Below are 27,462 nucleotides of genomic sequence, written 5' to 3' on the forward strand. Positions count from 1 at the left end.
ATAAGAGAGAGAATAGAAGTATAATAGGATCCGGCTCCTCACCAGCAAGCACCCCACCCAGTGAGTGCCTAGTGAGCCATCCAACGGCAGAGCTGCTTCACACATGCCAAGATGCACACTGGGTTGGGGCCTGGCACACACAGAGCAACTCCGCACTGGGCACTCACCGGACGAGGTGCTCGCAGGAAAGGAGCCGAATACGATGTAATAGTATTAGAAAACTACTTTTATGTTCCCAATAAATTAAAAAGGGAAAGCTTGGACCACCAATCCATTCTCCTCTCACCTCCATATCTCTCCACTCACTCCCTTGTATGCAATTAGTTTTTTTCTTCCCTAGGTCACATTTTTCTCTCTTCTCTTGTGCAGGAATTTAAACCTTGGGAGTGAGAGAGTCAATGATCATGTCATTGTTCGTGCAACCATTGTCAATGTGTTCGTTCCACATGATATTTTAATAAATAATGCCTTGTTATATTGAGGAAAATATTTTGTAATCATACTTGATCATTATTAACTGACCAAGTCAGATAAAAAATATAATTCTATCATGCAACCAGGAAAAATGAAAAAGAAAAAAAATTCAGGCAGAAATTACAAACTTAAACATAAACTCTAAACTCAACGAGGCTTCACCTAATTCAAGGAGCAATGACGAATAGAGGCTGCAAGGAGAAAAATAGGAAATATAAGGAATAGGAATTAAGTGAGTAGCTCAAAAAAAGTAATGCCCAGAAAACATTAGCAAATCACAAACACAGAAGTGAGAATAATTTACCGTATCCATACTAACTGGTTTTCCATCCTGGCCGAGTATCTCAACTATGGTTCCTGATTGATCAGCCTGGTGCAAGAAAAAGCAAAAGGAGAATAAAACTACAGATTGTGTGCATCCTGTAGCACCATTTTTGAGGCCCTTGCAGTCATTGGAAGGAATAACAAGGGCATTTCTACTTTACTAGACACAAATTAATAAAATTGAATAGCAGAACCCTAGTTGAAGCTTTTAATGGCTCAACCCATTCTTTGAAAATCTCTACAAATGATTTGAATAGATCAAGTTAGACATATGACTCATATCAGCACTCAACGCAGATGCAGGATTTGTCTTGACTGGAACCTGATCCTTTAGTGTTTCGGCCACACTACTGTGTCTGGTGAATGGTAAAATGTGTAAAATAAAATATTTAAGAAAAAGTGTAGCATAATAGACACAAGTAAAATTTTAGGTAGTAGTTGTTAAGTACGATTCCAAGTAATTTAGTTGAAATTTTGGTTACCAAATTTAGTATGTGTTTTAGCACAATCATTGTTGGTTTTAGCTGAAGAAAAAAAAGATTCCATTTTTTTTTTTTTTGTTAGAACACTTTAAATCCAACCAGACAATTTTACAAACATGATTTAGTTGGGCTGAACATGCTGGAAAGACAGGTTTGGGCTGGTTTATGGCAGGCCTCATAGAGAAGAATCAATCCTCAAGTCCCAAACTAAACAAGAAAACAGATCACGTCAAGAATTGGGCTCCTAGTTCACTTGCAGACTAGTGAAATGCATATATCCGATTGAGGTTTCATTCAGTCATTCTCCAGAAGAAAGTTACACTGTCAAATCACTCAATGATTTTTACACACGAACTGATTCACCAGCCCAAAAGTCTCAACACGCTCTTCATGTTAAACCTTCCACACGGCCCTAGTCTAACAAAGAGAGCCATTTTCAAGCCTTAGTCATCTAGGGGGGTAATTTCCCTTGTGAAGAAAAGTTACATTTTCCTTTCCATGTCCCATTAGTTAAGATTACAACATCCAGGGGGGAAAAAATTAGGTTTAGTACAGGTTGACTTAATCCACTAGGCGGGTGGAAATCTGTCAAGTGGAGACTTGGTTGGCAGCCAGAGAAGTCCACATCATGCAAACCACTATCTACTAATGCATTTTTTTTCAACCAAAAACACACTATGCGTACACAGATAAAAGAAGTCATACCCTAAAAAAAGAAAAATCAAAGTTTTGGTGGCTAAAAAACAAATAGGAAGTAAAAGACATGACAAGGTAAACAGTTGAATAGGGTCAAAAACTTGACAGCTAAAAAAAGGGTGTACCAGTGCACGAGGCTCCTGCCACTGCAGGATCTGGGGAGGGTCATAATGTACACAGCCTTACCCCCACTCACGGAGAGGCTGTTTCCTAACTCGAACTCATGACCATTAGGTCACAATAGAGCAACCTTACCATTGCGCTGAGGCCCGCATTGGTTCACCCAGAATGACCCCTTAATTTGAACCACCTGGAGAACAGTTGGGCCAATAAGGAAGCCTCTGGAAAGTGGGAACATTAAAGTTTGGGACCAACCATGTGTTACAGCATATATCTAACTTCTTCAGCCATCAAAATATTGACTTTCAAGGTCAACAGACCTAAGAGAGAGAAATCATGGCTGGACCGCTATGAGCCAATATGAAAACCCAGATCGAGAAAAACTGGGTCCAAACCCGGTTTTTGGTTCCATAGGGATACTAAGGAAATTTCATTCTTGTTTGGGTTATTCTAGTAGTTTTTTATTTTATTTTATGGAGTTAGAGAACATAGGAGATGAGTCCAAGCTAATTTACAATTGGTTTTCAGTTTCAGAATATGGTTAGGATTGCTTGAAGTCTTTTTATATGCAATCGTATTCATCAATTAATCAGATACTGAATATGGAATGAAACTTGATATTTTCCCTCCCGGTTGTGAGTGGTGCGTGATGCTGTTTTCTCTCCTCTCTCTCATTCTCCCTGGCTCAATTTAGAACCTTCCCCCCCCCCCCCCAACCGGTAAGTTCTATCTAAACTCTTTTTCTTCTTCCTGTTTCTCCTTCTGTCCTTTCTTTACTTTCTAATTTCTTCTCCATTACTTCTTGTTAACCTTCTTCCTATTGGCGTACCCTGTTCTAGGCGGTAGTTGCATCTGGTTACAAGGAAAATGTTTGGTACAAGATCATACCTATGACATTGACCAATGTGTTGCTTGGAAGACCATGGATGTATGACAACAATGTGCTAGTAGCCAGTAGGAGGCATGAAGAATCAGTGCTTCTTGACTTCAACGGCAAACCCATGATTTAAATCCCATCAATGTAACAGCTGAGAAAGCAAAACTGCATGCTGTCTGGCAAAGAGAAAACAGATTCTACAGTCCTTGAACAAGGACCAGCAAGCAAAGAAGAGTGCCACCGGCAAAGGACCGCAAGAAAGCAAGAAGTTTAGCAAAGGACAGCATACAGACAAGAAGCTGTTGGCCCTACCACAACAGGAATTCCTCAAAACTATCAAGGAGGTTGCGTTGATATTGGCTTTGGTGACTAAGTTGATCCTATAACTGAACCTAAGTTTCTTAAGCCTATTCTGGATTTAATTTCTGATTTTGCAGACCTAGTACCGAAAGACTTTCTGGATGAGCTCCCACCTATGACAGACATTCAACACGCTATCGACCTAGTGCCAGGGTCGGTGTTGCCAAATCTACCCACTTATCATCTCAGACCTACTGAGCATGCTGAAATCAAGAGACAAGGGATGAGTTGCTGAAGAAAGGATTTATCCAAGAGAGCATGAGTTTGTGTGTTGTACCAGCCCTACTCACACCTAAGGAAGGTAGATCATGGCGCATGAGTATCAATAGTCAGGCAATTAACAAGATTGTTGTCAAGTACAGATTTCCTATTCCTCGACTTAAATGACATGCTTGACATGTTGACAGGAGCCAGAAATTTATCTAAGATAGATCTCAAGAGTGGCTACCACTAGATTCGCATTCGTCCCAGTGACGAATGGAAAACAACATTCAAGACAAAGGATGGACTGTATGAATGGAAAGTCATGCCCTTTGGCGTAACCTATGCCCCTAGCAACTTCATGAGGGTTATGACGCAAGTACTTTGCCCCTTCATTGACAATTTTCTTGTTAGCAAGGCAAAAGAGGATCACCTTAACCACTTGAGGCATGTGATGAGAATCCTACGAGTTGAAAAACTCTACATCAACCTAAAGAAGTGCTCATTTTTGTTGTTATCTTCATTGGTTTCATTAAGCTGATCCGGAGAAGATCCAAAGCATCGTCAATTGGCCACTACCTAAAACTCTCACCAAGGTTCGGAGTTTTCATGGCCTACCATCTTTCTACGATGGTTCATTAGAGGATTCAGCGCTATCATGCCACCCATCACCGAGTGCATGAAGCAATGCAAATGCAAGTTCAAATGGACCCAAGTTGTTACAAAAGCCTTAGACTCATCAAGAGGAAGATGACGGAGCCCCAATGTTGCAGCTACCAAATTTTGATCATATGTTCGAAGTGGCTACGGATGCTTCTCATGTTGGCATTAGTGGTGTCCTTATGCAAGGAAGCCGCCTTATCTCTTTCTATAGTGAAAGTAGAACAATGTAAAGAAGAATTACTCATACCTATGATCTTGAGGTACATGCTACAATACAAGTACTCAAACATTGAAGATACTACTTAATTGGCAAGGAGTTCATACTCTTTTCCGACCATGAAGCACTCAAGCAATTACACTCTCAAAGAACGGGGAGTCATAGGCACGCCAAGTGGGTATCATACCTCCAAGAATTCACCTTGACCTTGAGATTAAGGCTAAAACTAAGCGGCTGATGTATTGAGCAGAAAACTGTTTACCTTAAACACCTTTACAGCCCAAGGCATGAGAATCGATTATTTCAAAGATGAGTACCCTTCCGATGCTGATTTTGCCATTGTTTATTACTTTATTAGACCTTACAACAACGGGGTATTGATGCAAAATATTCATTATAAGATGGCTTTCTTTCTTTGGGAATTCGCTTATGCATTCCCCACACTTGAGAAAGTACCTCATTCAGGAGCTACATGGAGGACACTTTGGCAAGGATAAAACCTATTCTCAAGTGGCTGATCTTTACTACTAGCCACATCTTCAAAGGGACGTCCAGAATGTGATAAAGAAGTGCCGTACGTGCCATTTAGCTAAAGGAGCGAAGCAAAATACAGGACTATACTCCCGTTGCCTACCTCATGCACCATGGCTGCAAATCTGCATAGACTTCGTGCTTGGACTGCCCACTACTAGGGAAAAGCACAACTCTATCTACGTGGTGGTGGACATGTTCTCAAAAATGGCTCCCTTCGTACCTTGTCCAAAGACTTATAATGCCAGCCATATTTTTTAAAGAAGTGGTGCAACTACATGGACTGCCGGAATTGATTGTTTTGAATTAATTTTGAAAGACTTTATGGTTAAGGACAAACTCAAAGTTGTAACTTTCTACTGCTTTTCACCCACAAACGGATGGCTAAATGGAAGTAGTGAATCGAAGTTTAGGCAACTTTCTACGGTGTCTTGTACGAGATTACGAAAAGACTTGATTGTCAATTCTCGACATTGCTGAATTTGCCCATAATAGTTCCGTCAACCGCACCACAGGACACACACTTTTTGAGATAGTACTTGGCCTTCAGCCCAAAAGGCCCATCGATTTGGTACCTCTACCTCCTCATGTACAAGTTAGTGTCAAGGCCGATGAGTTCATATGACATCACTGATGTTCAGACCGATGTACACCGACACATTGCAACCAACAATGATGCGCACAACAAGGCTGTAGCCAATTGTTATCGCCATTTCGTGAAGTTTCAGTTGGGCGACATAGTCATGGTGGATTGCTCCGGGGAGAGGTTTACACCTAGTACCAACACAAAGCTGCACCCTCAAAAGATGAGTTACCACCAAATATGTCCATTACCAAATTTTAATGTTGTTGACATTACTCTATATGAGAGACATTACATTGATGAGGATGATAGCGAGCATACCCTTCGGTTGCTACAATTGCTTCAACAGATCAAGACAAGATTGAAGATATCGTCGGCAACAAGTTCACCATGATGCAAAAAGGAGACACTTATCACTATTTCCGTGTCAAGTGGATAAGTCAACCAACGCATGACTGTACATGGATTCATGGAGATGATTTTAAGTGCATCAACCCGAAACTTTATGAGCATTATATGTCCTTTTAACATTCATAGGAGTCAAATGCTTTTAAGTGGGGATGATGCAGCCTCACCTAGGCTACTTGAACAAAGGATCGGTAGAGTGAGCACAACTCAACTACAAAGAGGCTAAACAGGACAGATTCGAACCCCGTCAGTGAAATGGTGATAGCTCTCAACTCACAACTTGTTTTGAGGTGATTCAAATTGGAGATTCGAGATAAGAAAAAGGGCTAAAAATTTTATCAAGAAAGTTTCTTCAGATTTTTAGTGTAGGTTATCCGAAATTGTGTTACAAGTGAAGACAATTGCAAGGATAAAAGAAAAGGTAATTTGGATGGAGTGAAGGGTAGAGTGACTTATTTCTCTTCTAGGATGCAAATCAACTCTAATGGTGGCATACAACTCTTCTAGGATGTAGGTGAAGAATAAAACTCCTACTCTTCTAGAAAGGAGAGAAATTTCTTCAAAGTTTCTTGGTTGAACTCTTCAAGGTTCACAAGGGAGAACTCATCATGGTTATAACACATGCTCAAAGCAATTTCCATTCAAAACTCAAGCTGTTACAAATGACAATAGTGAAGCCTTTTATAGGCAAATACAAGAAATCCTAAAAGTTACTGCAACTTCTCAACCATTGATTCTAATTGAGATCCTAGTGATGCAGGACAAACCCAGTCGATCCGTTGATCCATGGGTTGGGACCCGAACCAGACCCGGACCCATTTTAATTTAGGCAATTACTTAACCGGGCCAATTTCTGTTGCACTTTTGTTCAGTTTTTGGTTCAGTTTTCATGAGTCTTATGTAATTTTAGTCCAAGCCCAGGCCCAAGCCCACTTGGACCAGTTCTTTAAGTTCTTTGAGTCAAAGACTATTGGGCTTTGTAATTTTGGTCCAGGCCCAGGCCCACTTGGACCAGCCCTTTAAGTTGTTTGAGTCAAAGACTAGTGGACTTCTTGGAACTTGTGCTCCATTAGTTTTAGGAAACAGCTCAGTTATTGGGTGAGTTTCCCTATGTGTTGGTCTCCTAAGGGGAGATCAATAATTTTCTATTGTTTGTTTCTTTATTCAAACTGTGTACAGGCCATTCGGCCATGTTAGGTGGAATGAAAATGAAAACTTTTTTGGGACTCTTGAAAGCTCCTCTTCCTTCTTGCATGAAGCAGTCTTCCCCCCACCCCTCCTTTTCTTCTTCTTTCTTCCCCATGGTTTCTTTCTTCTTTCTCCCTGCTATTCTGAAATTCTGATTTCTTTCTAATCCCCCCCTTCTTCTATTTCTTCTCAAGGTTTATTCTCTGCACCCCCTACAATACTGATTTCTTTCTATCATCTCCTCTCTCCTGATTCTGTCCTCCATTATGCCATCTATTTTCATTGTTCAACTCTTTGACAACATAACATGAAAAAACCAAAAGCTCTGTCCTCCCTCTCTATCTATCCAAGGGATGGAAGGGCAGAGGCCTTTGGTGTCCCCTCAAGTCAAGAATTGGGGCCTCACAATCACTAGCCAATATGCTTTTCTCTCATGCCTTTCTTCGTTCATGGTTCGATATTCTAGTGTCCTAGGCGTAGAGGAACCACACCAATCCATCCCGAACTTGGTGGTTAAACTCTACTGCGGTCTCTATAATGGAGGACAGAATCAGCAGAGAGGAGATGATAGAAAGAAATCAGTACTGCAGGGGGTGCAGAGAATAAACCTTGAGAAGAAATAGAAGAAGGGGGGGATTAGAAAGAAATCAGAATTTCAGAATAGCAGGGGGGAAAGAAGAAAGAAACCATGGGGAAGAAAGAAGAAGAAAAGGAGGGGGGGCGGAAGACTGCTTCACGCAAGAAGGAAGAGGAGCTTTCAAGAGTCCCAAAAAAATTTTCATTTTCATTCCACCTAACATGGTCGAATAGCCTGTACACAACTTAAATAAAGAAACAAACAATAGAAAATTATTGACCTACCCTTGGGAAGACCAACACATAGGGAAACACACCCAACAGCTGAGCTGTTTCCTAAAACTAATGGAGCACAAGTTCCAAGAAGTCCACTAGTCTTTGACTCAAACAACTTAAAGGGCTGGTCCAAGTGGGCCTGGGCCTGGACCAAAATTACAAAGCCCAATAGTCTTTGACTCAAAGAACTTAAAGAACTAGTCCAAGTGGGCCTGGGCCTGGGCCTGGGCTTGGACTAAAATTACATAAGACTCATGAAAACTGAACCGAAAACTGAACAAAAGTGCAACAGAAATTGGCCCGGCTAAGTAATTGCCTAAATTAAAATGGGTCCGGGTCTGGTTCGGGTCCCAACTCGTGGATCGACGGATCGAACCGGGTTTGTCTTGCATCAACTCTCCCGTGGTTAAGAAAAACTCGACCACAAGTTTTAAAGAAGGAAAGGATCAGCACCATTTGGTCAGCGTCCATGAACAACAACTTTGATGGAGCAATGATCCAGGGCAAGTCACGAACATCAACAATCAGTATAGGGAGAAAAGGATCGGCCGCTATGATCTGCTGAAGATCATCCATCAACTGTATTTCGTCGATTGGAATCTCGTCATGAGGGTTTAAACTGTCATTCGGACCGTCTATCTGTTCTTCGGGTTTGACCTCGATCTGACCATTGAGTTTATTCTTGATCGCGAAGTCATCCTCGGGCTCTTCGACAACCTGTGGGGGAATTGGTTCTTCATGCGACTGCGGTGTGGTTACCTTTGGCTTTAATCCTCTCAAATATGACCCTTGGTCAAATGTAATGGCCTTAGAATACAAGCGTTGTTGAGAAGGTCAACGTTGCCACAACGCTCATTCACCCAATCACGGCCCACATTGATGATGCGCCTTGAAGATGGAAATATCTGACACCAAGCCCCATCAAAGTATGTGGTATGAGCAAATTCGACGAAGTATTGATCAACAAGCTCGTCATAACATATCTCGCCGGTCTTCGACAACATCTCTACTACGGGTTGCAAGACGAAATTGCTACTTTGCTCATTATCAACAAGGAATATGACACCTTTTCCATTGGGCAATCCCAATCGAGTTCGAAAAATATGGGTTTCTATTGGGCAATCTCACGTATAAGGTGAAGGGCAAACTAGGAAAGGTACTGTCAAAACAAGTGAAAACAGTAGGCTATAACAGTGTTCCAGCAATAGAAAATAGGTAACAGTCCCAATATTAAGTTACTGGACTAGTGCTATTAGGACTGATGTAACCTCAGGTTTTAGACAAAGATACAACCACTGGAATACCTTACTACAGATGACAAATAGAAAGTGAAAACACTGCTCTCGGAAACTGATAAGCCTTCTTTAGATGAGGCTGAGTTCTGAAGAGGGCTTGAATAATAGAAACTAGTCTTCAAAATAGAAGGTCAGTGAGGAACTCAATCTGGCCAGCAGCTGGGGAAGCCAAGCAGGGTCGATTGAAGGACGGGATGTACTCCAAAAATGCTTCAAATCTAGCCTCAATAGGCTCAGTGGTTGATGAGTTCTGGAACCCTAAAGTTGCAGCAGAATCTGGGCAGAGAAACTGAGCCGCAGGTGTGCAGCAGCTCTCCAATTGGTGGTGTGAACAGCAGCAGGTCTATGTGAGGATTAGGAGCCGAATCAGGTCTTCAAAAAGTACTATTGTAGAGGATTGTTACAGTCTCACAGTAGCAGCAACAGCAGCAGCAATCAACTGGAGGGAGATGAAAAAGATAGAGAGATAAACAGAGTGAGGAAGAGAGATCACAAGGGAAGGAAGATGGGATCCTTCGGTCAGGCTTCGGCTCTGATACCAGATAATGGAGGACAAAATCAGGAGAGAGGAGATGATAGAAAGAAATCAATATTGCAGGGGGTGCAGAGAATAAACCTTGAGAAGAAATAGAAGAAGGGGGGTGGGGATTAGAAAGAAATCAGAATTTCAGAATAGCAAGGAGGAAAGAAGAAAGAAACCATGGGGAAGAAAGAAGAAGAAAAGGAGGGGGGGGGGGGAAGACTGCTTCACGCAAAAAGGAAGAGGAGCTTTCAAGAGTCCCAAAAAAGTTTTCATTTTCATTCCACCTAACATGGCCAAATGGCCTGTACACAGCTTAAATAAAGAAACAAACAATAGAAAATTATTGACCTCCCCTTGGGAAGACCAACACATAGGGAAACACACCCAATAGCTGAGCTGTTTCCTAAAACTAATGGAGCACAAGTTCCAAGAAGTCCACTAGTCTTTGACTCAAACAACTTAAAGGGCTGGTCCAAGTGGGCCTGGGCCTGGACCAAAATTACAAAGCCCAATAGTCTTTGACTCAAAGAACTTAAAGAACTAGTCCAAGTGGGCCTGGGCCTGGGCTTGGACTAAAATTACATAAGACTCATGAAAACTGAACCGAAAACTGAACAAAAGTGCAACAGAAATTGGCCCGGTTAAGTAATTGCCTAAATAAAAATGGGTCCAGGTCTGGTTCGGGTCCCAACCCGTGGATCGACGGATCGAACCAGGTTTGTCCTGCATCACCTAAGGTTGAGATTAATTCTTGAAAGAAGAAAAGAGAAAAAATTAAATGCCTACTACATTGGTCTACTTAAAGTATTAAAATTCCTATGCATGTATCCTTCCTTCAAAGTAATATCATAAATTCCCTAAAGATATGAGTTCAGTATCTTCAATTCCCATGTGTTGGGGTCTTCAAGAGAAGAAGATTAATTGCTTTGGTGAGACCTTCCAAATCTCTACTTTGAAAGGACAAGAGCAAGAAGCAAATTCGGATTCCCCACTCAGCTTTGACACACTTTACCAAGACGGCCATGACTTCTTGTAGAAAATAGTAAATCATGCACCGTTTTTTTTTGTTGGAAAGTAGACTTCCAGATCTTTCCATAAATATAAGGCTCATGGTCTGATTCCTTCACAATTGGTACAAGTGTCATCGTAAAGTTAACCCAAAATTGTTGACTAGAATTGTTGTTGATTAATAGCATGGGCTCCAGTTGCATGTGCTCCACTTGCATGAGACTTAAGATGGACTTGGACCAGTTTTGGTTTAAAGTATTTTGTATCTTATAAGAGTATGGCTATGGTCCATTTGAGTAGAGAGAGCTGGTTAGGGTCGACCACATGGGTGCGGGTGTGGCTTGCATCATTCTCCCCTTATTCAAAAGAATTCATCATCGAATTCTAGTTCCACCCAAAAGTACTCGAACTCCACCAAGATCAAATGGAAATTTAAGATCTCCATTTATGGCTTGTATTAGAATCAAAAGATGTTTCAGTATAGCTTTTGATTTGTTAATGAAAATATAATCAAAAGTTGTAATCAAATCTGATTTCTTGATGAGGTCCATAGCTTGCACGCGTATATGATGAGATGAGTGAAAAACATCTCCAAATACGGATCGTCAAACACCTTCTTCAAACTCTTGTATCCTGCAAAAGCAATATAAAAATTCCAAAAGAAATTGGAATCAAATATGTTGTAAGAGCTGATTCAAGCATGTTGAAGTCACCATGTTCATGGGGTTCTTCCGAATATTCATTGAACACCAATGGTTTACTCAAATCCAGAACTGATTCAAGTTCCTCAATACAACCACGTGTATCGATGGACATCTAGTTATTCATCAAAAATAGGATGTGGATTCAACTCAAGTTTCTTGGTGACAACATAAACGGTCGACTCATCTTTCATTGAAGAAGATAAAGCACATACCTCCTTTACCATCTCTAGTGGTCGTGGATGGCAAAAGGCTATTCGCAATCTCTTGATCTTGCAAGCTAACTTGGGAATTTTTAATGATGCAGGCCACGCCCGCACCCATGTGGTCGACCCTAACCAGCTCTCTCTACTCAAATGGATCATATCCATACTTTTATAAGATACAAAAGTGTTGGCAGAATCGTGGGTTAGAAAGAGAGAATGAGAGAAAATAATGTGTTGTATTCGTTGATAGGTAAGCCCCTCTATTTATAATAGAGGGGAAATTACAAAGAGATTAAACTAGGCGGTGGGACTAAAACCCACATAGTCCACTTACACTTAGTAACATAAGAAGAATAAAACTACCCCAAAAAGACCAGAATACCCCTACGGTATTTTGGATTATATATTCCAGCACTCCCCCTCAAGCTGGATTATACAAATAAGCAAAGAAAGAAGATCCAGCTTTAACTAAAGAAAAAATAACTCCTAATAATGCTAACACTCCCCCTCAAGTTTGCGCATACAAGGTACTAATGTCCAACTTGAATAAAAAAAGGGAAAAAACTAAGTTGTAGCAGAATCCAGCTTGACAGATGAATGCAGCTCCCAAATAAACCTTCAAGAACTTGAAAAAATAGGTCTTCAAAACCTAGGCAGACTTGAGCAGCAAACTTTCACCAATCTTTAACAGCTGTCCAGTGATGAATCTCTGACTGATAATCTTGAAGATAAGCAACTAGAGCAGCAAGCAGAGGAATCAAGCAGCAGAAAAGATCAAGCAGTGGAAAAAATCAACCCGACTATAGAAACTCATATAGGCAGGCAGTAACCAAACATCTTCAATACTTTAATACTTCAATCTCCCCCTTACGGCAAACTCAACCCAATAACAAAGGAGATACCCAATGGCAATGGTGGAAACTCCGATCTTCTATGTTTTGCACCAAGTGTTCCTGCAAGTTTTGCTTCTACAATGTCTGTAGATGTACTGTACATAATCTCCCCCTCACGTGTAGTACACATGGACATAGCAGAGATGATATAAGAGAAAGGCAAAAACATAATATTCCAGAATTTTCCAAGAGGTGCGAAGGGTAATGGAAAAGGAAGAAATGGCAAATTAGAGAATATCATTATCGTCCAAAATGGTTACGGGTATATGCCAAAGGTATGTTTTGGGAGGTGATGAAGTGAAAAGAGCAGCGGGATAATGAACCATGGACAAAAACAATGCAACAAAGTAATCTTCAATCTTATTCAATCGATCAAACTAATTCCAAAACACCAATCTCCAATGATCAGATCTGAATTATAAAAAAATAGGTCTGATTTTTAGAAGGAGAAGGCATTATTCTTCAAAAACTTGATCGATCTTTACACAAGGAAGAACAAGTGTGCAAAACTCCAATTTATAAACTCCCACATGCTAAATAGAATTGACGAAGATATTTGGACAGCAATGGATGCAAGAAGCTTAAACAAAAAACTTGGATCAGATCTGAATTTGCGAACAATGCTAGGATCAAACTCTCAAAGTAAGCCGGATATGAACCAGAAAAGATTCACATAACTGAATAGGTTCGTAGTTGCAACCAATAACCTTGGAACACACTGTTGCAATCCCAAATAAGCTGATCTCCAGGGTAGTAGATTTAAGTCTTCAATAATGAAAGAAATTCGATCTCCAATAGTAGGATACTCAGTCTCAATAATAGGGCAGCAGTAGTCCACATAAAGGCAGCAGTAACATGTCAACCAGTCATGCTTACAGAAGCCAATCAATAGAACCAGCAAGGTAGGTAGTAAAGCTCAATAGAACCAACAAATATAAGATAATCACTCAGTAGATCCAATAGGTAGTTGAAGCAGCCAGCCACATAAGAACAAGGAAAATAGGTTGATAATTGGAAAAATCGAGCCATAAGAATGAACCTGAATTTTTTCCAAAAATAACTGATGAATGATGCTGAAATATGGGTTGAATACTCCTCTGATATGTATAAGACTCTCCTCAAAATATGAGCTTGATAGGAAAACCCTAACCCTAAAATCGATTGTTGTCAGGGTTTTAGAAAACCCTGAAATTGAGATCGATTTAGGGAAAGGGGGTTGTAATTACTGATGTAGACATGTAATAGATGCTGACCAAGGCTGCTAGAATGGAACCTCCAAGGTGAACAATCAATCTCCAATAAGAGTGAGACCTGATCTTCAAAGGGGAGAGACTCCAAAAAATCGCAGAAGTAGAGCAGGGCAGAATTACAGCACTACACCAGCATAAAGGACCTTCTTCAAGCCTTGAACTGATGAAGGAGAGTTCTCTTTTAATGTTAGAACCACCTCCAAAGCACTCGAACAGCAGCAAACATCCCTAGCCCAAATCAATTTTTATCAGGGTTTTGGAAAACCCTGAAAAGAAGAGATCGATTGGGGTAGGGGTCTTCAAAAAACTTGGATAGGTGCAATATTGAGGTCGATTGGTCCTTGAAGTGGGAGTAATTAGCCCTCCAAAAATTAGCAAAAACTGAAACCTGAAAGTTAGGGTTTTTGGCAGGCAACCAAATTAGCAGGTTAAGGTGCTGTAGAAACAAATCCAGCCATCAGAAAGGGTCTAAACTTAGGTCGAGTAGGGCTTGTAGTAATAGGGAATCACCCCCAAAAGATCAGCTGCATCTGAAAAAGGAAACACCAAAATCGATTGGAGTCAGGGTTTTGAAAAACCTTGACAAGTTGAAATCGATTAAGGTATGGTGGCTGGAATTAATTAAAGCTCGGAGAAAAAGGAAATAGGGGATGAGGATAATGGAATAGGGTAGAAAAGGGCTGGAGAAGGGTGCATAGGGAGCTCCAATGGTGGAAGGTCAGCCTTCAATAGTAATAGGAAGTTGATCTCTAAAAAATTCTGAAAAATCCCAAATCGCAAAGATGATTCCAGTAGTATTTTACTATAAAAAAGTAGATAGAATGGAGGAGGGCAGCAACTAAATCATTGGTCAGGGATTTTACCTCATTAGTGCTGCCCCCTTACAAGGAGAAGAAGAAGAAAACCAGAAAAAGAGAAGCCGAGAGAGAGAGAGAGAAGAAGGAGAGGTCGATTGGAGAGATGGAGTAGGGTTTTTTCTCTTTTTCTAACCAAGATCAGACCAGCTTTGATACCATGTTGGCAGAATCGTGGGTTAGAAAGAGAGAATGAGAGAAAATAATGTGTTGTATTCATTGATAGGTAATCCCCTCTATTTATAATAGAGGGGAAATTACAATGAGACTAAACTAGGCGATGTGGGACTAAAACCCATATAGCCCACTTACACTTAGTAACATAAGAAGAATAAAACTACCCCAAAAAGACCAGAATACCCCCACGGTATTCTGGATTACATATTCCAACAAAATGACTTTAAGCAAAACTGGTCCAAGTCCATCTTAGTCTCATGCAAGTCGAGCCCATGCAATCAACAACAATTGCAATCAATAGTTTTGGACTAACTTCACGATGACACCTGTACCAACTGTGAAAGAATTAGACCATGAACCTTATATTTATGGAAAGATCTGTGAAAGAATTAGACCATGAGCCTTATATTTATGGAAAGATCTAGAAGTCTACTTTCCAACCAAAAAAAAAAACTGTGCATGATTAGCTATTTTCTACAAGAAGTTATGGCCTTTTTGGTAAAGTGTGTCAAAGCTGAGTGGGAAATCTGAATTTGCTTCTTGTTCTTGTCCTTTCAACGTGGAGATATGGAAAGTCTCATCAAAGCAATGAATCTTCTTCTCTTGAAGACCCCAACACATGGGAATTGAAGATACATGAACTCATATCTCTAGGGAATTTATGATATTACTTTGAAGGAAGGATACATGCATAGGAACTTTAATACTTTAAGTAGACCAATGTAGTAGGTATTTAATTGTTTCTCTTTTTTTCTTTCAAGGATCAATCTCAGTCCTAGGATCTCAATTAGAATCAAGAAAATGCCTCACTATTGTCATTTGTAACAGCTTGAGTTTTAAATGGAAATTGCTTTGAGCATGTGTTAGAACCATGATGTTCTCCCTTGTGAACCTTGAAGAATTCAACCAACAAACCTTGAAGAAATTTTTCTCCTTCCTAGAAGAGTAGGAGTTTTATTCTTCACCTACATCCTAGAAGAGTTGTAGGCCATCATTAGAGTTGATTTGCAGGAGTTTTATTCTTCTCTCCTTTAATTGTCTCTCTTTTTTTCTTTCAAGAATCAATCTCAGTCCTAGGATCTCAATTAGAATCAAGAAAAGGCCTCACTATTGTCATTTGTAACGGCTTGAGTTTTGAATGGAAACTGCTTTGAGCATGTGTTAGAACCATGATGTTCTCCCTTGTGAACCTTGAAGAGTTCAACCAAGAAACCTTGAAGAAATTTCTCTCCTTCCTAGAAGAGTAGGAGTTTTATTCTTCACCTATATCCTAGAAGAGTTGTAGGTCACCATTAGAGTTGATTGGCATTCTAGAAGAGAAGTCGCTCACTCTACCATTCACTCCATCCAAATTACCTTTTCTTTTATCCTTGCAATTGTCTTCACTTGGAACACAACTTCGGATAACCTAAACTAAGAATCTGAAGAAACTTTCTTGATAAAATTTGTAGCCCTTTCTCTTATCTCGAATCTCCAATTTGAATCACCTCAAAATGAGTTGTAAGTTGAGAGTTATCACCATTTTACTGACAGGGTGCGAATTTGTCCTGTTTAGCTTCTTTATAATTAAGTTGTGCTCACTCTCCTGATCCGTTGTTCAAGTAGCCTAGGTGAGGCTACATCAAGGGAGGTATTACGTAGATCTACAGAGGTTCTAGCACAAGTATTCATGCCAAAATAAACCCAAATCCAAGTCTAAGGGATTAAATAAGTAGCTTAGTAGGCTATATGGGTCATTGATGCAGCTCCAAGTAGGAAGAAGAAGAAGAAGTCCTGAACTCAGGGCTTAATTAGGGAGCCATAGATTAGGTTTATTTGCTAGTATTCTCCATACTTAGTTTAATTTTCTGTTTTTAGATTGAACCGGTTTAGAATTGGTTGTATCCAATTGGTTCAAGTGGTCCAATTTAAGTTATTTACCTAGTTAGTTCTTAACTTAAGTTAGTATGGGTATCTTGGTCATTTTCTGTTTTAATTAATTAGTTTAGATTTAAACCTCTCCTTTCCACGATTTTGTGAAGGAGAAGTCATTAAGTTGTATTAGGATTTGGCATAAAGCCATATTATAAATAAAGTAAATTGCGGAGGCTCCCCCACATTTGAATATTTGACAAAAACAAAGAAATTGTTGGCTAGCTGATTGCTGCTGCTGCTCCTCCTTTGGAGTGTTGCCTTGTGGTTCTATCAAGGAAGAAGGACAGGTGGATCTCCTATGACTCCTTACGCCGTGACGGCTGGGAGGTTCTCTCTCTCTAAAGATGGTTCTATCCTTCAACCCTTGTTCAGACTCGCTGCCAGTGGAGTTCTACCATAAGTTTGAATTTTAATTTCTGTTTCCATTCATTCTCCTTCCCCAATCAATTCCCCCTTTATTTTCTGTTTTAATTTCATAAACCCTAGAACATCTAAGTTCTGTCCAGCCCTACCCTTTCACCCAAATCCCCTCAAATTTCAGGCATAATATCCTTGCCATAACCCTCACACTTGATCCAGCTTTGAGCCCAATCTGATTAGTCAATCCCTAATTCCCCTCATCTCCCACAAAACCCAAAAAACCCTAAGATAGTCTAAATTCTGTCCAGACTATTCTAACCATCAGAATTGGCCAATATTTTGATCGAACCTTCCCCCCACTGCCAGTAAAACTCGACCAGAAACCCAGCCCAAAAATCCCATCCTAAACCCTAGTTTTCAACCTAGATTCTAAAACCTAAAACCCAAACCTTAACCCTAAAATTCTGGAATTCGAATTTTGATTCAAAGCTGATTCAAACCTGTTTTAGTAGCTTCCCCTAGGCCTGCCTATTAAAACCAGATATAAATTACCCCATTCCCCCATACCTAACCCTAGGAATTGACCAAAATTCAATTCTGTCCATTCGGACCAGCAGCCCCCCTTTTAGTTGATCATGTTGCTTGGCTCCTAGTAGGTTTCCTACCTATCTAGGACTACATTAGTCATGGGCTGGGAATTGTTATGTTTAATATTGTAATGAGCCTATTTTGAAAGCCCATTTATGAAGGATGAGTAGCCCATACAAATTTAACTAGTTAATTGTATCTAGTCCACTAAAGTTGTGAAGTCTTGGGATATCAATAGGTTCTTGGGGATGTCAATAGGTTGGTTTCATTATTGGTTGTGAAAGACCTTGAAATGTAAGGTTCATTAAATATCTTGAAAAAAGTCCCAATGTAAGTCCTTAGAAATGTACATGCCATCAACTCTAGGATGAAGTTCCAACAAAGGACTAGAACCCTCCCAACCTCTCTATAAAAAGAGTTGCTTGTAAGCATTTGAAATCAAAATTTTAATGGAATTGAGTTTATACAATTCTTCTGTGAGAAACAGAGTTACAATGAGACTTTTTTTCCTGGTGAGAGGCTGGGGTGATTGGTAAGATATTAGCCTAGGCTTGGGGTGAGAATCTTCAAGTTATATCCTTCTTCTTCTATCTTATTTCCTCTATTTTGTCCATGTGATATTGTAGAAAACCTAGGACCTGTAACCAGTAACTTGAGAGAGAAGAAAAGATGAGGAAGAGGAGAGAACTGTTAAACTTATCAGTCTCCCTCATAATGCTTGTATTTATAATCTCAAATTACAATAGAAATGGAACTCCTAATCAGATTAGGAATTCCTAATCATGATAGGATTCCAAGTTACAATAGGAAAAGAATTAGAACTAACAACTCAAACTGAAACTAAGACTAACAACTCACAGTAGAATTAGGACTCGACATAATTAGAAACTAGGACTCCAACTAGGACTAGGAAAATAGAAGATACACATATCAACCAAATCACTGTTCACGTGAACAGTATCACATGAACAGTACTTCAACACTCCCCCTCAAGCTGGATTATACAAATAAGTAAAAAAAGAAGATCCAACTTGAACTAAAAGGAAAAAAAAGAACTCCATAATAATGCAAGCACTCCCCCTCAAGTTGGCGCATACAAAATATTAATGCCCAACTTGAACAAAATGAGAAGAAACTAAGTTGCAGCAGAATCCAACTTGACAAATGAATGTAGCTCCCAAATAAACCTTTAAGAACTTGAAATAATTGATCTTCAAAACCTAGACAGACATGATCAGCAAACCGGGACTAGAATTTCTTCCAAAAAAAGGCAGTTTTTAACGATCTTCAATAGCTAACCAGTGATAAATCTCAGATTGTCATAATGACATAAAATCTTGAAGTCAATAACTAGAGCAGCAAGTAACGGAAACGAGCTGAATTAGGCAGCGGAAAAACATTGTATCAACCCAACTGAAAGTCCTCAAATAGGCAACAACCAAATATCTTCAATACTCTTCAATACTTCAATCTCCCCCTTACGCCAATAACAAGGATACCCAATAGCAATGGTGGAAAACACTGATCTTCTATGTTTTGCACCAATGTTCCAACAAGTTCTGCGTTCTGCAATGTCTGCAGGTGTACTGTACATAATCCCCCCCCTCACGTGTAGTACACGTGGACATAACAGAGATGATGTAAGAGATAGGGCAAAAACATAATATTCCAGATTTTTCCAAGAGGTGCTACGGGTAATGGAAAAGGAAGAAATGGCAAATTAGAAAATACCATGAACTTCCAAAGGGGTTATGGGTATATGCCAAAGGTATGTTTTGGGATATGAATTAGAATTATTGAAAGGGAACGGTGTTGGAAAAAAGGATGGCATGACTATAATTTGGTGGAAATCCACTTTTAAATACAATCCAAGCCAAAGGGTAAACTGGTAATAAACCAGAATTTTCAAGGGTCAATTGGGTAGTCAAATAGGAGAATGTATTAAAAAGGTAATGGCAGTTCCGTAAATAACTAGAATTTTGCAAGGGTAATGGCAAAATTCCAAATAACACAGTTGAAAAAGGGATGGCATAGCTGTAATTAACCAACCAGAGGAGGGTCTCTTGATAGATTAAAGAAAAGGATACAAAAGGAATTACCAATTAATAACTAGGGATAGACTTGAAAGGGGAAATAAAATAAGGACCAAAGTGAATGAAAGAAGCAGCAGAACTGGAGATAAGGAATTAACCAACAGTACCGTCTTCAACCTCATGACTCAATTGCATCAGAGAAAGTAGCGAAGAAATCGATCACATTAGAGGAAGCAATGAAGAATTCTTTTACTATTCCAACAGAAATACCATGATTCCAAGAAGACACCTTCAAGTCCATCAATTGAGCCAATCGAACCACACAGCAGAAGCGACAATGACGAGTTCGATCAGCATATAATCCCAAGATAAAAAAAAAAAATAACAAAGAAGGTTGCGTCTTCAACCTTGCAACCGAGAAATCTGGGAAAGAACGGCTTCAACCTTGCAACCGAGAAACCAGGGAAAGGAGGCATCAGAGACCAGATTCGAGACCGGCGGAGATCAGAAACCTCTAACAACCAGCGAACGAGAACAGTGAAGAAGATTTCGTCTTCCTCACGACAAGCAAAGAGAAACCGAGCAAAAATTGGGCAGGTCGTGAACTTCAGCCCCTCGATCACCGTCAAATCGAGAGAAAAAACAAAAGGGTTTGTAACTTCAACGAATGCAGGTTCTTCAAAAGCAACTACAGCCCAGAACCAGGTTCCTCATTAATCGATCAACAAATCAGTATGTAGTCTGCAACGCATTTCAGCAGAAGAGCAGAAATCAGATTCTAAATCTGATGTAGAGTTTTCATAATCGAATAAATCTTCAACAGAGATATTCAAACATCAACGATGGAACCAGCAGTAGCAAATCAATGATGGAACCAGCAGTAGCAAACCAAAGTAAAATCAAATAATTCAGCACCAGCAGTATACGAAAGTCATACGAACTCAGTACATGAAACCCTAGTTCTTCTTCTTCTTTGAACTAGGGGTTTCTTCTTCAAACCAGAAACCCAAACCGACTCTCAAAGCGGCAATCTTGGAGAGAATCAGTCACTGGTTGCCTAGCTCTGATACCATGTAGAAAACCTAGGACCTGTAACCAGTAACTTGAGAGAGAAGAAAAGATGAGGAAGAGGAGAGAACTGTTAAACTTATCAGTCTCCCTCATAATGCTTGTATTTATAATCTCAAATTACAATAGAAAGGGGAACTCCTAATCAGATTAGGAATTCCTAATCATGATAGGATTCCAAGTTACAATAGGAAAAGAACTAAAACTAACAACTCAAACTGAAACTAAGACTAACAACTCACAGTAGAATTAGGACTTGACATAATTAGAAACTAGGACTCCAACTAGGACTAGGAAAATAGAAGATACACATATCAACCAAATCACTGTTCACGTGAACAGTGTCACATGAACAGGACTTCAACAGATGTCAAATAAGTTTGAGGTTGTTCAGTTGTTCTATTATTTATCTAAAGTTTGTTGAAGATATTCCCTGTTGTGCATCATCTCTTAAACTAGTTCTGAAACTTATTGTAAGGCTAGACCAGTCTCCATTAGTCCTTGAATCTATTTTTTCTTCACTCATTGGTCTTGAACTTCAAAAAAATTGCAGAATTGCGACTACTCTATTGTATTTACATTTTTTAGCAGTTGAGTGGGCCTATAGCGACTCAAAAGCAGGGTTTTGTAACCAGAGGTTGCATAAGAAAGCTTAAGTTTCTTTAACCAAACAAGAATGTCATGTTCTTTATATTTACCTTCAAATTTGTCTACAAACTGTACATAGTGCAGCTAGTATCACCTTATTACTTTCATCTACTGGCACACACATGCATGCATGTTTTTGTGCACATATACATGATTAATATGCATTTCTATGACACAATATTATGAAGAGATCCCTAGAAAGCTATTAGTTAGTAGTTGTAGAATAGCAGTTATATACCATAAAACTGAATTGTCTCTTTAAAATATCATTAGATGAAATTTTTTTATAAGAGCAGATCCAGTAGAATTTACTTGAGAGAGAGATGGTTAGAGAAGAGAGACTTACTTCAATCTCATTCATCAGTTTCATGGCCTCAATAATGCAGACAACCTGGCCTTTCTTGACCTTATCTCCAACCTGAAGAACAGAGTGAAAGATATATGGACAAATTATCTAAAGACAAAAAGCTCATCCATGAATGTGCAAATGTACATAACAAAGTTAATTGAAGTAAATAGACACAAGAAATAAACCAATTTACCTTCACAAATGATGGTTCACCAGGTGCAGGAGACCGATAGAAGGTTCCAGCCATGGGGCATTTCATAGGTGGGTGCAACGGCTTGCTCAGCTTTGCAGGAGAAGGTAGGGCTGGGGCTGCCAAAGCTGGAGCTACTGGAGCAGGAGAGGTGGGGACAGAAGACTGAGCTGCTGGAAGTTGAGATGGCATATATTGAGGTGAAGCTGGTTGTGTCATGACAACAGCAGGTGCAGCTGGAGGCTGTGGAAAAGCTTCTTTTTTCCTTATTATGAGCTCGCAATCCTGTTGCTTCAGATGAAGCTCCATAATATCTCGTGAATCAACAAGCCTGCCCAAAAGGAAATGATATCAGTTTGGAATAAAAAATAAAAAACACTGCTGCATGTCACCTATGAAGTGAGCGTACTAAAAGAGTAACTGTAGCAGTTAACTAATAAACAGCAACAATTATTATGTTGACAAAGAAGTTATTTTCCACTCACTTCACAAGGTCAGAAACTTGAGTCATGAATGCTGAAATGAATGATGCATCTGGGACTGCGTTTTGGGTAGCAGATTCTCCTGGTTCATCTGTTGCCCCAGATGATGGAACTTCCAACTTGGTCTCGAGTACTGGAGCTGAATTTGATATGGCAACCTTGGATGCAGAAGTAGATTTAGCAGAGAGAAGAGATAGCACTTCATAAAGCAATAAAGGAAAAAGGAAGTGATTTGAGCACACCCTCCTTGATTTGAAAAAACAAAAAAAAGACACCCCTAGGGAAAATTCAAAAGAACCCATCTTCAAAGTGATTGAAATTATTCCATAGACAGCAAATTGTCATTTAATTAGGGGGAGTTCCTATTAATCAAAAACAGGGTAGACTCAGATCACTACCAAATTCCTCATTGAGCTGGAACTGTACCTTGCAAACAGCTGATCGTCTCCGCCAAGGCCCCTGTGGAAGACATAACCATATCATTAAAAATTTTAATTTTAAAATCCAAATTCAAAATGGGGAGGGGGGAAGCTGCGAGCTTATCTTTCTACACATTCCACAAACATATGGAGCAGAACATTGGACAATCAAGAAACTACTTGTCCGTAGAAGGAGCAAAGCTGATGGGGTTTTTGAGATGGATGAGTGGCAAGTCAAACAGCTAATCATATATGAGTCTATCTACATTTTTTAGAACATTTTTTTAACTGAAATATAAAAGTTGAAAAGTTTAATGGAAGAGCACTTTGGACTGACCGCCACCTGGTTCATCAATGTTTTAGCTGTACAACACAAGGATAGTTTACCAAGATGGCAAGTTTCACAACTCCAAACTTCTTGATATTTTGGTCACCTCAAAAAATAATAAACTATGACGATTATAATAGTTGCCATAATCTATGGATATTTGGCTGGGCAAATAGGCTAGCAATAAGTTCTTCTATACAAAGTCTTTGCTTTTGTATTTTTCCACATTGTTAAGGGAGGGTTATCAACTAAAAAAAGAACATTTTGAACTCTTATAACCATTTTCCTATATGTGTGAAATGCAAGTAGGAGATACATTGTGTAAAAGAATTATAGGACGGTTCTAAAAATGAAATTATGCAGGTGCAAAGCTCCACTTTTAGGCTCCAATTGGTTGCACTCCTCAGGAGTGATTCCTCTGATCTTCTCTGTGGGAGCAGATTGGGAGTAGAATTTTGTTCAGAAAATCTGATTTGATCTTATGTTCCCGCAGATCGGACCCGATGTAAAAAACCTTTGGGAGCAAATCCTTAGAAATTTAAAACAAAAAAAAAAAACATTCAAGACGGAAACCCTTCTTCTTCCCCGTTCCTTCTTCTCAAGACCAAAACCCTTTTTCATCCTCTGTCTCTCTGTAACCCTCCCTTTCACACTCTCTAACCTTCTCTCCCTCTCAGAAAACTAATATGATATTTATTTTAACATGCAAAAATATTATATCTAACAAACGACAATACAAAATGAACTCATAAGACAGATAGTCTTAGTTTTTCTTTTTCTTCTGGAAATACTAGAGACCTGCTTGACAAGATTACTAATCAAAATTGATTCACAATTTTGATTCAACCCAGTGCAAGCCCTACATAAAATAAGGAGGGAGAGGAACTAATACCACGTAAACCTAAAAACATGAATCACAAGTTTTGGCCCATTGTAAATTGTCATGAACTACCTCAAGTTAACATGGTCAACTAAAGCAGCGAAAATTCACAATACCCATAGACATAGACAATCGTAATATAACAGCAACAGATGCAAGCATCATCTACTGTCATGCAAAATTTACAACTTTTCAACGTTCACATAAAAGCTATCGCGTTTGATATTCCAATTAGAACTGAAGCTTTAGTAACCCACCCCACTCCCCCCAAAAGAAACTTTTACAATGTAGATGCTCCGCTTTTGCTAATAAAATGAAGAGTAAAGACAAATGGTCTCTTGTGCCTAGAGAGCACAACGGCACTATCATAACAAAACCCTGTTTATTGGTATTTGGCAACCAATAACCGCTGCCGTTACATCCTCACATAAGAGAGGTCTGTAGTGCATGCACTGTCATCCCTGGCATTTTTATGTCATCCAAAAACAGGAAGCATGCTGTTTGGTCTGGTTACAATTAAAGGGAAATGAAGGCAAGTAAAATTAATTGTTTTTAAAAAAATAGAAAATTTTGTAATCATTATTATGTAGCAAGCTTAATCTTACCAATATGGTAAAATTACACTTACAAAATGATTCATTACCCTATCATGTTATCCTAATTCAAATTCAAAAAATTTAATTTAAAGTTGAAGTAGATTTACTTACTATCTTTAGTAGGTTTCTGAGTTAGTTATGAAATCAATAGAAAAGTAAACCCCCCCCCCTCCTTTTTTTTAAGCTTCATTTCATTCCCTTTACTTAACTTACAACAGACGAGCCTAGGGGATTTCTTAAGTTCAAACTTGTTAAAGGAAGTCATCATATGGCGTCCAAACACTTTGACGAAGTTAAGTTGTCTAAGTCCACTAAATTTTCCATCAATCAAGAAGAACTACTTACAGAGCTTAAAATGTTACTTGTCATATCGATTAGAAAATGGTTAGTATGGTCCAACGAAGCATAATATCCTCCAACGAAAATTGGAGTTTGAAAGAAGACAAGTTCTGAAGCATAATCCAATACTTTAGGCGATCAAGACAGTATTCGACGATTAAAAGTGTAAAACATCATCAGCTGCACCACTGCAACTTAGTTAAGACTAGTAGCTCACAGAGAATGCTAGATAAACCAACCTGACGTCTCAGAGTCACCGAAGATCCAGCTAGCAATGACGACGATGGTGGACTTGATGTTGAAGCAGGAAGGAACGAGATCTTTGACTGCTGTGTTTTCTGCAGTTGCGATCCGCATACAGCAAATGCAGAAGACTTGGGGCAAGATACAGAGAAGGATGCCATTCTCGAACACACCAGAACCGCAATGAATGAGCAACAGCAATTTATAAATACAAGCTTCGATCAAGATGATCTCTGTATCTACTCTCAGGTCAAAGCACAAAGCATTCAGGAAAATGGCTGAGGGAGAGAGAGGGCGATGTTATCGAGAAGAGAAGATCTGACGAATCTGAATCTGAACAAATGAAGATCTCTTTAAAATTCCTATATGTCGTTTCGATACCTACAACGAACCTAATTGACTCCTACAACTAAAACCGAAACAAATCATCTCAGGTGTTCCTAACTGTAGTACCCTTCGGATACGATCTCTCTCTCTCTCTCTCTCGGAGTAAATACGGAATTCGTCTCTCACTTGAGAGTTCCTCTTTTTTTGAGTTTACTTATAGTTATATCCTCGGACTTCCTAAATGTGTAATTAAAACTTGAAATCGTTAAGTTAGAAATAGAAAGAGTTCAATAATTGTAAATAATTTAAACTTAGTTTATCATTATATTATGTACCGAGTTTTCCTCCACCCATGCTGAATGGGATCCCATTCACGGGAGGGTATTTTGAAACATACCAAAACCCTATGAGGGCTTTGTGAACCCTAGGAATGTGGTTGAACTGTCTTCCATGGGTGGAAGAAAACTTTGTCCTTATATTAAAAGTTGAAATTATTTTATAGGAGAAAAAGCATTATCTGGTGTTGTGCCTCGGCATGTACCTGCGCCCAAATACAGTCCAATGTGAAAAGACCGGTGCACCCCTAGTCCTTTCTGCCTTTCCAAGGGGTGCACCGATCTTTTTACATTGAGTTCTGTCTTGGCGCAAGTACACACCACACCGAGCAACTAGTTACCGTTCCTTTTCCCTTATTTAATTCTTTTTTTTTTTTTGCAAGAGATTGCTACCTAGTCATGTAGCCCTTGCACAAGCACAGGGCCAATGAGAGCAGGTGTAGGAACATCAATATGGATGGGTTTTTTTTATTTCATAGAGGGCGGGATGGTAAATTTGCACACTCATGTATCTAGACGTAGGAACCACACGAACAGGTAGTGTTCTTTCCCCTTTTTATAGTAACAAGTTAAATGATACTATTTGCCCTCATTTAAAAAAAAAAAAAAAAAAAAAAAAAGGATTTTGTTTTCTATAAGAGAGAATAGGGTACACTAATGCTTCTTGTCTCTCTATCTCTCTCCCTTCTCCCACAACAAAGGGTAAATATGTCATTTCATAGGAGGACAGAGAGAGGAGGGATGCACTAATGTATACTAATGCATGCCAAGAAAACATTATCCCAAAATAAGATTACAAATTATTTGACACATTATTAGGACATGCCCATCATGCTCCAGAGGTTAACTAAAGTTGCCGTCAGTTGAATCTTAAAATTATTCCTCAGCTTTATGTCCATATGAGAGAATCATATTGTTTTTTTTTTTATTTTTATAGATGATAAAGAATCATATTGTATTGAAGTTTGTTAAACTAGATTTTTTTTTTTTTTTTTTTTTTTTTGAAAATAAAAACAAGTTTAAATTAAAACTTATATAATATCCAACACCTCCTCAATATAAAATACCCTAATTCTATTAGATCTAGACTTCTCAGCAAGAGCTTTCACAAAATTTATGCGTAAGAGAAAGCAACACACAAGTGTTCCTTAAGAGCTTTTGTTTTATCAATTCCCTTTGGCAAAAGTTTTCATGTACGATCGTGTATGTACACGACCTGCATTAAATGCAGTTAGATTGGCATTTATGCCAATCTGAAATATCATAAAAACCTTTACACCCCCTATTTGATGGACTTGATGGGAGAATCTCTCGTGTATGAATACCTTCCCTATTCCCTTTTAAAGTTTATTTCAAGTCAAGACAACGAGAATCTCTTCGATCACTCCCCCTCTCTATGCCTCATCAGAATATTAGCTTTCCTTTCCTTGTCCTTGTATGGTAATTTCTCTATTTGGCTATTGTCTCACTCCATCTCCTC

The 27,462-nt window shown here is 39.1% G+C and overlaps 1 protein-coding gene across 1 annotated transcript; it reads right to left on the reverse strand.

Annotated features, from left to right (window-relative positions):
• Positions 1-602: 602 nt before the first annotated feature.
• On the reverse strand, positions 603-25,536 carry LOC122670383 (biotin carboxyl carrier protein of acetyl-CoA carboxylase 2, chloroplastic). The gene is made up of 7 exons (XM_043867233.1): positions 25,317-25,536; positions 22,942-22,974; positions 22,519-22,673; positions 22,037-22,364; positions 21,841-21,912; positions 779-844; positions 603-665 (listed from the first exon to the last, which is right to left on the reverse strand). The coding sequence occupies exons 1-7, from the start codon at positions 25,479-25,481 to the stop codon at positions 642-644; spliced, it is 843 nt and encodes a 280-aa protein (XP_043723168.1). The 5' UTR covers positions 25,482-25,536; the 3' UTR covers positions 603-641.
• Positions 25,537-27,462: the final 1,926 nt, after the last annotated feature.

This window comes from Telopea speciosissima, chromosome 8 (assembly GCF_018873765.1).
Source record: "Telopea speciosissima isolate NSW1024214 ecotype Mountain lineage chromosome 8, Tspe_v1, whole genome shotgun sequence".
Taxonomy (NCBI): Eukaryota; Viridiplantae; Streptophyta; class Magnoliopsida; order Proteales; family Proteaceae; genus Telopea; species Telopea speciosissima.